The sequence below is a fragment of the Ischnura elegans genome, chromosome 6 (genome assembly GCF_921293095.1).
Source record: "Ischnura elegans chromosome 6, ioIscEleg1.1, whole genome shotgun sequence".
Classification (NCBI taxonomy): Eukaryota; Metazoa; Arthropoda; class Insecta; order Odonata; family Coenagrionidae; genus Ischnura; species Ischnura elegans.
Window position 1 is genome coordinate 114,462,929 of NC_060251.1, and position 13,170 is coordinate 114,476,098.

At 42.0% G+C, this 13,170-nt stretch overlaps 1 protein-coding gene across 1 annotated transcript in view; it reads right to left on the reverse strand.

The window, feature by feature from the left end:
• Positions 1-5,037: 5,037 nt before the first annotated feature.
• LOC124161450 (A disintegrin and metalloproteinase with thrombospondin motifs 3-like) overlaps positions 5,038-13,170 on the reverse strand; it is a 68,658-nt gene continuing 60,525 nt past the window's right edge. Inside the window, exons 18-20 of the mRNA XM_046537772.1 lie at positions 11,524-11,685; positions 11,014-11,122; positions 5,038-5,388 (exon numbers count right to left, since the gene is read on the reverse strand). Coding sequence (XP_046393728.1) covers positions 5,116-5,388; positions 11,014-11,122; positions 11,524-11,685 — 544 coding nt within the window. The 3' untranslated portion in view covers positions 5,038-5,115. The remainder of the gene's footprint in view (positions 5,389-11,013; positions 11,123-11,523; positions 11,686-13,170) is intronic.

Genomic DNA, 13,170 nt, shown 5'->3' on the forward strand with positions numbered 1-13,170 from the left:
GGGATGTATGATTTAACTTTGCAGTGTGAAGATGTGAATTTTGCTGATGTTACTGATATTCATTCTTCACCATAAGTTAGCATTTCTTTCCCAACCTGAACCAAACCTCCAAACATCTCCTGTTTCAAATTAACAAGGACAACACAAAGTGTTGCTAGATAAGAGCCATTTGCTCATTACAAAAACGCCATGCTCTTGTCACACTTAAGTTTTATAAACACCTTTGGTTTCTACATGATTAAATGTAATTTTCATTGTCTTTATATTTCCTTATGCACAGAAAAATTGAGGGAAATTGGGTTAAAGATACAGATTACATAGCGGACTAGTAAATTAAGGGTAGGATAGTATGAGAATTTTATTTTATATGGAGTTATGGAATGGATGTAGGTATACTTACCTTCAGAAGCAGGAAATACACAAATTAAGGAGCAATAGCAATAGTAATGATGATTTTTTTAAACACCTATCCGTCTAAAAGTTTGCTGGTCTCATATAATCATTCATCCACACCCGCATGATGCTTAGCATCATGAATCCTATGTCACCTACAATTATCCTTCATCCTAAATGCCACACACAGAAGTATTTAGCAGAGGGCATTCTCATCCTACGTTCAGGAGTCATGCTTTCAGTCAGGCCCGTGCTGGGCCGCCGGGCCACTGGGACGTATCCTGGTGTGCCCTCGAGCCTGGAAATCTTTGGTGCCCTCCTGTTCCGAAACTGACAAATTTTACATTCAGAATACCAACATTGAGCAGTTCATTTGATTTCAAAGATGTCTCATTTAACAGTATAATTAGCACCGTTTTGAGTAAACAAAATAAAAATTTAAATAAATATATATAATTCAATCTAGCAAGATTCAGTTCAACCTCAAGAGGGTAAGGATTAAAATTTCTAAATTTACATTCCACATCCCCAGACCCTCCGCTTGTCCTCCCCTTGAATATAGTGCTGGCGCATGGCCATGGTCATGGCCATCTCCCGCCTTATGAAGGGGTCGAGAATGAGCCTGCTTTTTGGTCATAATAATCATACTCCAGGAGGAAGGTTTGACCTCTATGGCATCTCAAATGTTACAAGTGAAAATGAAAAGAAGAACTCAATTCGCCTGATAAAGAATCCTTCCCATCCCGTCCTATGTACATCTTCACGATGATCTGATTAAAAAATGATAAGGAGACTTTGTTGACTTCCACTGATTTATTTCGTCCGTACGACATGTTTCGAACCATAGAGGTCATTATCAAGTACAACAAATTTGAATGGTAAAGAAATATATATACATACTCCTTGAAGATATGTTTGCTTACCATTCAAATTTGTTGTACTTGATAATGACCTCTATGGTTCGAAACATGTCGTACGGACGAAATAAATCAGTGAAAGTCAATGAAGTCTCCTTTTCATTTTCGAATATAAACTTCCGCATAGTTAATGAGCCTAATACCATTGAATGAATGATCTGATTATTTGGACTCACTTGAGTGAGTGAGTTAATGTGTGAGTGATTTATTTCTGAGTGCCTGCATGTGTGTCTGTGTCCATAAATTAACGTCCTTAGCAGGGTCCCTTCAGTTCAGTGAAGAAGCACAAGTTATCTCCAAGGTAGTCTTAACACACTCAGCACGGAGCACGTCAATTGACGTGCTCTACCGGTCGGATGGGGGACCGTTCTCCGCATCCGTACGTGACTAATATCCACTTCCAAGCCTTCAGCAAGCTCCCCTCTTTTGACCCGTGTGCACCGTTAGTAAATAGCAGTATTTGAACGGAAGTTATGGCGTGAAAACCACTCTCTATTTTTCTTTCTTATTTTTATGGCCGATTCTGACGACATTCATGAAAATCGGGCCCGCATTGAATGTGTTAATGAGGCATCATCATCATCTGCAGGTCTACAATCCGGTGTGGGCCTTGGCTTCCTCTATTATATCAATGCTTCCATTCAGTTTTTTTTTGCCTTCTCCCTCCACATTGTAACTCCCATTGCCTTCGAATCATCCTCCACATCCTTTTATAGCAATCTCTTACGTGGTCTTTGCAACTTCCATCATTTTACCCAGTTTCAATAGTGTTCCAACATTCCATATTACTAATTTCCATGCATTCGTTAACCATTTCCGGTTGCCTGGTTGAAATGTATCTTGAAAATCCATCCTTACCTATCCAAGGCACATTTAAAGGTTTTTACAGGGTAGGGTGGCTGGCCTAATACCTAACCCCCTACTTAAAAGACCAAGATTTATTTGTACATATTAAGGGTTTACTATACTAGAAATACTTGTTTCACCACATCTAAAGATTATTGTGAGGCACACTTATTGTAAGTCTTGTAGTTCAGTCAAGACCTGTATGGTAAGGGAGGCCCTAACAGTTACTGCCTGCATAGCCCTTAAAATCATTCATTACCTCACACGATACTCTCCACCCAGCACAGAAGGAGCCCTTCGAAAAGGTGATGCTTTAAGGGGAGGCTTAGTGAGGAAAACACCCTTAAAAAGGATTCCAACTGATTTGTGCATTCATGTTCACTGACTTTTTCCAGTTGAGAGGATGGAGTTAGGTCATGGTGGTGAAATTGTTCCCCTTCACCGCACACCGACGTGGTGATTGTGTGTCATTTGGTAGAGTTGATTAGAAATTTGGCTCAGTCCCTCTTTATACTTTCATTTGTAACATGCACTTGGCTTTAATGGAAGAGTATCATGCTCCATTCTCGGGTGAAACTTTTGGACGTCCTCAACAAATCCTTGAGGTTTGAGAATTCCCAAGGAAAGGAGCTGGCCCCCCTATCCTGAATGTGTGACATTCACATTCATGTGGCTAAGGCTGGGGTCAGCTCTACCTTAACACTCAATTCAAACCAATCTCCAGGTTGAAAAACTGAGCAAGTGGAGCCAGGGGCACAGCTAGGAATTAAGGCTAGGGGGGGTTTCAGGTGCAACTAATATTGGGGGGCTTGGGGTATTCATACCCACCAGGGTAAGCGGGAGGTGCGGAGGCCCTCTGCCGGAAAAATAAACGGTTCAAAATGGTGATTTTTACGGTCTTCTGAGGGATATTTTATTAATCTTCACACTATTCTATAAGCAATATTAATCCACTTAAGAAAAATAGATTTAACTTAAAAATTTCTATGAGCTCTGGGGGGGGGGGGGGGGGGTTTATCCCCCACAACCCCCCCCCCCTCGCTGCGCCTCTGAGTGGAGCATTCCATTCTTATTTTTCCTCCAACGCAATAGTTAGACCCTGAGCTACATACATCCTGGATTAAAGACATAAAAAACAATTGGTGGTGTGTACTGGATCTGGTGATAATATTGTTAAATCCCGACTTCATTTTTGCGTTCGACTAAGTCCTCATACTTTTTTGTCGATGCGTGCATATTCTTTTGGTCGGCCTATGCGTCCTCCTCATCGTCTATTCACCTTTCTTGCGTGGGTCTCTTGAACTTTCCTTTATGCCTACGCGGTGCGGATTGTGCTGACGGCAAGGAATGCATTTTCGGATAGACGGTGCGTGTGCACTCTCATAGAAGGAAAGCCTCGATGTCCGTACTGCGCTGATTCTGCTGAGAGTGGGAACCGCATTTTTAATTGCCGATGCGTTTGCACTTTTCAGCAAGGAATGGCGTACCGTTGGAAGGTTCTCGAACTCACGGAGGGGGAGGGGTGGTCAGATGTGGGGATGCCTTAAAAACAGCACGCATCATTGACTTGAGGTCATTTTGTCAATTCGTCATTCGTGAGTCGTCCTTCGTCAAGAGTCGGGACCCGTGTAGCGGGGGCCCACAGGGCCGTGGAAGGGGAGTTCTGCGATTGACCCGGGGAAGTCGAAGGAAGAGATAACTCTCACACAAGAGTTAATGGAACCAAATACACTTCTTGTGGCAAACCCGGGGTCTTTCATTTCTACCCGATACCGTCCCTCCTAGAGGACCACCTTCGCTGCTCGGAATCCCTCAGCGTCAGTCCAAGATCCCAGTTCTGAGCCGCCCCTAGTCGAGCTGTCCACGGGAGGACACGACAATATGATATGTAGTATGAAATCAACAAAAGGGTACATTACCCAATGAAATACCAGACTTTAAATCCAGGGTCATAGCTTTTATGGATAAGCAGGGCCAGATCACAAAGGCAGGGCCCAGGCTCTAGGCTTCCAACTAACCCACGGCCACCCACTAAGAATGAGCCTTCCGCCAATATAGAGGTAAATCTCACAAAATCAGAAAAAAAACCATTATGTATTAGGGAATTCGAAGTGAAAGCTGGGTTGTTTTTTGGTTCACATGTAGTCGTCAACACAGACGTAAATAAATGGAAAATTGTGTTACTTGCATTCCAGTTATTAGGTTACAAATTTCAACACCTTGAAACAGTGGCCTCCCATCAAAATGGGCCCCGGGCCACCCACATCCCAAATACGGCCCAGTGGATGAGTCCAATCTAACAGCAGAAACTATATCCAAGATTCAACACCATGAATTAGACACTATGCATAAGTTACATGGGAGGTGAACACTGTGAGATATGGATAAATGATCCTGCCTTCAAGTTGCCAATGATATTTGGAAACTATCAATTTGGAGGAACGTTAAACAGGTACTTCATATACATACATCGAGCCGTCTTGCAAATCCACGACACAGCCATCGATAATGGGCAGGGGTCGCAGCGAAGAATTAAGCCTAGGGGGGGTTTTAGGTGCAACCATAGAGTAAGTATATTATACTTACTCTATGGTGCAACTAATACTTGGGGGTATGGGGTATTGCATGCCTGCCAGGGTAAGCAGGAGTTGCAGGGGCCCTCCTTGAGAAAATTTTTTAAAAATAATGGTTGAAAATGGCGAATTTTACGGCTTTCTGAGGGATATTTGATTAATCCTAACACTATGCTAGTAATACTAATCCAATTAAGTAAAACGGATTAAACTTAAAAATTATTCTGAGCTCTGGGGGTGGTTTTATCCCCCAAAACCCCCCCTTAAATTCGTTGCAGGGTGGGATTAAGAAATCAAAGTTTACTCAATTTAAAACAATATCATCTTATTATATATTTGATACAAATTTTTGAAAATATTGATAAAAATACAGATAAATTAAAATTTTACAAGTAGTGATCGGGCTGGATATTTCTGCAAGTCTCACAACAGATGTCCCTGAACTCAGGGATGAGGCAATACCTTCCGAGATATCGAGACACCTGAGGGCAGTAAACGGACGAATCTTGAGTGCACTCCTTCGGCCGATTTATCTTGCACGGCCTGTGCTCGGGTGGGGGTCGACCGCACGTGAAGAGGGGCTCACCCCTCGGAGCGGGACACCTCGTCACCCTCCTCTCCTCACCCCAAACCCCCAGGCCATCTCCCTTGGCAACGCACTGCAAACAAATGAATGAGAACATGCAGGGTGACCACCCTAATATGAATCCCCCAAACTGAGGGGTGGGCTGGTACAGGGGCGCAGCCAGGAATTAAGGCCGGGGAGGGTTTAGGTGCAACTAATACCGAGGTGTGTGGGGTATGTAATACCCACCACGATAAGCCGTAGGTGCGAGATTAATAAATTGCAGAATTTTAAGATAAATAGTTCAAAATGGTGAGTTTTACGGCTTTCTGAGGGATATTTTATTAATCCTTACACTATTCTATCAGTAATATCAATCCAATTAAGTAAAATGGATTAAAATAAAAAATTTCTCTGTGCTCTGGGGGGGGGGTTTAACCCCCAAAATCCCCCCCTCAATGCGCCACTGGGCTGGTAAGTATGGGTGGGCAGGAATCCCTGTTGAGGCCCAGGCTCCTGTGAGAGCCCAGGGAATGTAGTTGTATAATTTGGTAAAGAGTTCTCGGGATCGCCACCGGGTCAGGAACTCCATATCTGCCAACGTTTCGATGTCCGACTCGGTCATCGTCCTCAGGGCTGTGAATGTCGAGTGAGAATTTGACTTGCTTATATACAGTCACTCTGGTGGTCAGGTGACTGCTGATTGGCTGTCGTCAGCGGCATGCTCTGATTGGTGGTTTTGCCTAGCCTTTTGTATAGTCTTGAGCACAGGTTTCCAGGTGCTGCTCAAAGCATATCCGGAGTCTCTATTGATGGTATTCTTAGACAGTCTAATTTCAATAGACTCTTTAATGAGTCGATCCCAAAAGCCATTGGATCGGCAGAGCATCTTGGTGTCGTCAAACTTAACAGTATTTTTGCATTCCATCCAATGCTCTGCGATGGCTGACTTTTCGGGCTGTCCTAGGCGGAGGTGGCGCTTATGTTCTTTGAGCCGCGTGTCTATAGTGCGGCCCGTCTCACCGATGTATATTTTCCCACACCCACATGGCACTTGGTAAACGCCAGGTGTCTTCAATCCTACCGGATCTTTTGCTTGGACGAGCATGTCCCGGATCTTTTTTGGTGGAATTTCTCCTCGACATTCACAGCCCTGAGGACGATGACCGAGTCGGACATCGAAACGTTGGCAGATATGGAGTTCCTGACCCGGTGGCGATCCCGAGAACTCTTTACCAAGTCCATTCGCCGGGAAAGCACGAAATCTTTCTTAGTTGTATAATTCCTCTAACAATAAGTATTGCGAGAAAGTGAGGGCATGGTTGTAACTATTTCTTTTTAACAAAAAAGTGGTTTTCATTTTTCTCACATGATACACTATAATATATGTAATACGTTAATTAACATGTGTATTTTATCATGTGATAAGTAAGAAATCATAAGAATTTTTTAGTTTTAAAAATAAAACTGGATAAAGTATATGATCATAATGCAGTAAACAATCTAATTTGGATGAAAGGGCTCCTCAAATTGTGATTTATTGCTTTTTACTTTCTTTAATTGTCTGATCCTGTATATGAAGTCCAAAGAGATGCTGTTGAAGCAGTTTGCACGCATGCTCTGAAGGATGTTTCAGTTATTCATTGGAGTATACTAGAGTTATGCACCAATACCACTAATAAATTTCAGCAAGGATGAGGGTGCGGTGATGAGGGTCTTAGAAAGGGGGTGATAAAAAGAAGGGCAGCACATTACTGACCTTCTGCACTCAGTGCCACCAACAGTACTAATTTTTGTGTAGTTAGCAAATAAATGCTACTGAAATGAACTGCGTGGTGTATTATTGACAATCCAGAGGACTCTGGGGGGGCCCTGAGCTTGGGGCGATTGCCGACCAGCCGACCTGGCCAGACGGCCCCTGAGTGGGGGTAGGTTAGTATGAGAATTTTATTTGATATAGAGTTATGGAATGGATAGGTATACAGTAAACTCTTGATTTTACGAAGTCAGTGGGACCGGAAAATTGGCACTTCGTAAAATCGAGTTTCGTAAATTCAAACCTTTTTCATAAGTCACGAAAAAAATGTTCGCTTTTGTTTCTTCCGTCGTTTTTTGTCTTTAGTGGTCTTATTTAAATGTTTTCGGTGGTTATTCTCGGTATAATTCATAGAAAAGGCTTTTTGCTATCGATTTATGATGTGATAAATCGTTAAATACCACCATAAAATTCCCATTTCTTGTTCATACTTCAACATCCACGATCGCTAAAGAAATTCCCGACCAGTTTAGAAAACGTACTCAAATAATGAATTGCAATGTTTATTATAAGAATTTAATGTTATAAATTTGCGGTTAGGAGCCAATAGCTACTATTAAGTATGCAAAAGATAGATATTTGTTTCTGACACCCACGGAATTTTAGCGGCAGCCGGCCTAACCGCCATTTATGTCGCCCTCTATCGCTCAGTGACGAGAAAAAAAGAAAAACAAGGGTCTTACCCCGTTTCCAAAATAACCTTCGTAAGTTAATATTTCGAGTTACTTCGTATTTTCAGCAGAATGTGCTCTATTTTCGCTGAGATTCAATTATGATCGTAAATAACGTAGGATGTGATTATCTTCTGGCGAATATTTGAAGTAAATTCTGTTTGAGTTCTCCGTCCGACTACTGTGTTCCATCATCTTCGCAGACGTTGCCATAAAAGACTTAATTCTTCATCAGGACTGTATTCTTCATACCGGGTGTGAGGTGACCTGTTCATATAGTATGTTTCTCTCCTTTTATGCCGACAGGAGCAAGGTTCCAACCAGTTCCAACCGGAAAACGACAGGAGAAACATCTTACAGTATCGGAGAAATATAGATAGAAACGTTATTATCCACATTGATTGTTTTCCTACAAGAGACGTTTTATCATTTCTCAACGTGGTTAAGTATTGGTTCGCTAGCGTGAATTCCCAAAAAATGACACGCAAAAACCTGTACCGTCACCTCATTTAGTTTTCGTGTTCCTTTCTCCGCCGTATTGAAAGTTAGGCAAAGGATCATTGACATAGAGAAAAGATTTTCTTAGTTTTAGCACTAAAAAATAGTCGCGCCATAATCGTAAATAAATATAGTTGGAAAGAGCAAAGAAAATAATTTCAATTGAAAAGTCAGCTGAGAAGAAGAGAGACAATTATAAGCGCGGCACCATTTTCCCGATAGTGGAAGATACTTCTTCCGCCTCTCTCCGGTTAATAACTTCCCCCCGTTACAGGTAAAGATGAACCATGCCCTTCTCCACAATCGGGGAACGTTCCCAGTGGGTGGGGTGAATAAGAGTGGGATGGGGATTGCCTGAGGGAAGAAGTGTGGTCAGCATAACGACTGGTGAAGGGGGCAGGAGAAAGAAGGGTGGGGAAATGGCCTTGAGCTCTGCCTCAGTCTACTTTTGGGGGCCGTATTTTTTTGCGACGCACACAAGCTCAGTCACCTTAGGGAGGGAGTGAATGGGAAATGCTGGGGAAGGAGGGGTTTGGGAAGCATAAGGTGGATGTCAGCAAGATCAGCCAAAGGCGGCAGGAGGGAAGGGACAAAGGCTTTTGAAAGACAGAACCCCAGCATGGGAGAACGGGGAAGCGCGTGAGAAGAAAGTTCATGGTTAGACTTGGAAGTGCGTCTTCATTACGAGAAGCTTGAAATATAAATTGGCGGTAAATAGAGCCCAATACTTAAGATATTTAAGTTGTTTATTCACAAAGGCCAATATATACACGAAAAGATATTATGGCGCGGATTGCATGTATCAACGTCCATTTCGGGATGTTATTAATTTCTGTTCCCAATTATAAAAGTAGCAAATAGATTTGAAAGAATGATAATCATGAATAAAAATATCTAAATCGATATCCAAACGCACATGAGCAAAATAGATGAATGTATACATACCGATCCATCGCAAGTAATACCGCACAAGCTTCTTCCGGTACAGGACTTTAAAATCCTGGATAATGCCTTGGTCCAAGGGCTGGGACTTGCTGGTCGAGTTCGGGGGTAAAAAGAGGACTCGAGCATTAGCCAATTTTAGATATTCCACGAATTTATGGACGGTGGCATTATCCATTATTAAAACAATTTTGCGGTTCTCTCCAGCAATTTTTCTCTGTAGACGTATAACCATTTGCTGGAAAATTTCTCGGGTCATCCAGCTGTTTTTATTTGCATGGTAAAAAAACTGAGAGGGCTTCCAATTTTACATGTTTTAAGCACCGTGGCCTTTCAAATTTCCCAATGACAACGGGCTTATTTTGTCCGCGCCCGTTTGGTTGACGCACAGCCCCACAGTAACACGCACTTTACTCTTTTTCCCCCATGGCACCTTTGCCCTTTGAAACCCAGGGTTGCGTCAGGTAATGCATTAAGAAATAGCCCACTTTCAGGGGCCAGCTAGGGTGTGCTCGTCGAGGAAAGGGTCCCGGATTAGGGACCCTTCGAAGTGCTTCGGCGAAAAGTAGTCAAGTAGTCTTCGAAGTACGTTCACAGCAGTGCAAAGGGTTAATTAGGAGTGTACGAAATACTCCGCGCGACCTTCCTGACATGTTAAACTACGAATTATTGTCGATGCTATGTTTACGAACAGGCACGTAAATAGGGGCATAATGTCAGCCGCGTTATTTTAACTGAACTCCTACTCCCCCTAAATTCCCACAGTGAGGTTTTTGGCGACCCATTTCTCTCCAAAGTTGCATTATCATTTACGATTTCGCACTTTGATCCACCACAGATGGAAGCGCTGATTTTTTAGCTACTTACGCCGGCGTAACTAGTTTTGTTGACAAATTTTTCGCCGTAGTTCGTATAAACGAATGCCATTTGCTCCTAGGGACCGAGCGGAGGTTCGTAAATTCAAAAAATTTCGTATAATCGAAACTTCGTATAATCGAATAGCGCCATGTATTTAGCATAGGCTTTTCACCGGGACCGCAATATCACTTCGTATAATCGAAAACTTCGTAAAATCCTGCTTCGTAAAATCAAGAGTTTACTGTACTTACTTTCAGAAGCAGGAAATACACGAGGAGCATTATTCCTGAAGCTGGAGCAATAGCAATAGCAATGATGAGGATTTTTTATTTTAACACCTATCAATCTAAAGTGTTTGCTGGTCTCACGGGGGGATTTGGCAGAGGGTATTATCATCCAACATTCATGCTGTTTAAGCAGTTTGCACGCATGCTCTGAAGGATGTTTCAGTTATTCATTAGAGAATACAAGAGTTATGCAGCGATACCACTAATAAATTTTAGCTGGGGTGATGATACAGTGAAGACGGTGTTAGAAAGGAAGTGTTAGAAAGGGGGTGATAGAAAGGAGAACGGCACATTGCTGACTTTCTGCACCCGGTGCCACCAGCAATAGTAATTCCTGTATAATTAGTGAATAAATGCTAAAGTAGGAGTCAAATCATGCTGGTTTCATAAAAATGGTGTCAGCCAGCCAAAGTAAAAAAAAAGTCAGCTCATAAATATTTAGAAAAGCATTGGTAAAAAAATGAAAGCTTTGAATTGCCCCCATCATGTAAACTCTTATCCTGCTTTTTAGCATTCAATGATACCACATATGAAAGCAAATTGTTTGTGTCAAAACAAATGAAAAGTGGATACTTTCTCTTAGCTACTCAACCATGTTGAATTAACCTAAAGAAATAATAAGTACACAGCCACTGTGAATGACTAACCTGCGACCAGTTTCCTGTCACCCATTCCACAGGACAAGGAATGCGATTGCAAGGCGTCACTGAATCCAGACCAGTTGGTCTTGGCCACTGCCAACCTGGTCCACCACATCTGCAAGGGGAAACAGAGGAATTCATGAACTTAAGATGAAAAATGTACACATATACCTACACAGTTCCCCAGAAGGGCGGATCCAGGTTTTTTTTCTGAGGGGGGCACAAGGGACTGACAGGCAAACGGTCTATGAAAATATGAATGTTATGCATTATTATTACACATTTTTAATTTGAGATACAGTCAAATGTTGAAAAAAACTGTACTTAGCTGTAAAACTCTACCTTTAAGGAAAAATTCAAGATGATAGTTCATGTTTTAAACAAGTAATGTGTCGCCAAAAAGAAAAATAAAACTGGTTGAGAGGGAGATACATTTGTACATATGCATCCTGTGAAAGATGTTATTTTTATTAGAAAACATGAGAAAGCAATTTTTCCAAACAGGTTTTGGCTTACCTTATTGGGTCTACAAAGTGGTCCCATGGCTGTGCCAAGCCACGCTTGATGAGAGACGACGCGTTTGAGTGGACGCAGTAGATCTCTCGAGACTGCACGCCCCGCGCACCGCAAGTTGCTGAGCAATGCTCCCATGGTCCTGCAACCCACTCAAACGAGCAGCTGCATGTAAGAAAGAAGAAAGCTCAAAAAAATGAGGAGCAGAGTGAGCCTATGATAGTGTACTAAGGAGGAGGGGTACAGGGTGGTCGCCACTGTCACTGTAAAGGGCAGCCACCAAAATTGGAGCTGAGAGAGCAGCGGAGAGAGCATACCAGGGCGTGAGGAGGGCTACCTCTGGTGCCATTTAAAAGGGAGACAAGCAAAAATCAAATCTTCAGAACTGGGGTGATTAGGGGCCCTCTGCTGGGGCTCACATCACAGGGTCATCATTCAAGAATATTCTCCCGGAGAGTTTTAGGAAATTGGATGCCTGGAAATGGATTTTGAGGCTATTCAGGCTCTTAAATACTAGATAAAAGTTATTTAAAAATTGCAATTTCATAAGAAAAATACAATGAAAAGTGAGCATTTTACAGCTTCTAAAATTTAAAAATGCATTGCGGTTCTAATATCTATTTAGAGAATTTTTTCCTTTAAACTGCACTGAAATCTAAAAAAACTCTGAAATAATCTTTTCGAATAACCCTTTCACAAAAGCATCAGGTTTCCTTTTATCTTCTGACACCTTTATTTGTTTTTATATAATATTTTTACACTGAGTATGCTGTAAATAAAGCAATGATGAAAATGTAGAAATTTATAATTGCAAAAAAGATTGGTTCAAGTAATCAGATTATTAATTACACCTTATATATAGGCTTCATGATAGACATGAACGTTGTGGGGGCCCCCTAGGGTCAGGGCCTCGGCGATTTCTGACCAGCCAACTTGGCCAGACCACCCCTGCTCAAGAAGAATTGAACCTTGAATCTTTTAGTGTTAGGGGGTAGCCACCATCTATGTATGTAGTTAGCTCTGGGCACCAAGCAGCTAAGATACACCACTGGAGTGCTCACAGCTTTCCAGAAAAGAGGTGTTTCTTGATGCATATCTATCAATTCATAACTTGAGCCAGAGTGTCCTTGTATGCATGAGAATGAAATGCAGCAGGCTTTAAAGCATGTTTGGTAAATCTGTATAGGTAACTGTTGGAAATCAATCCATTCACCCCAGACTATTTTAGCTTGCATTACTGAAAACTGGTTTTGCCACTGTATGAAATGCAGTCTTTCAGAGGCACGAATGCACATTCCCTGGTGTCTTGGCAACTTAGCCCGGACATGCATTTGTGTCCATCAAGGCGAGAGTTAAATTTTCATTATGCTGATTTTCATCTCGTAGGAAGGTCTGGACCTGATTATTGAATTCTTATTTAAAGATTTGACCTAAGATGTGGACTCTGACATTGAATTAGGCCTGTTTCTTCACCTCACTGGTCGCGCTCAGCGGACACAAATCAGCAAATTGTTTTTGCTGAATGCCATATATATATATGTAACTGCTGGCAGGTCTGTTTGATGCTGTGATTTTTTTGCACAGCATACAAAATTAGGGCAGTGTCTCCTTAAAGAATGAAAAAATAATTTTGAAAATCGGTCAGTGTGC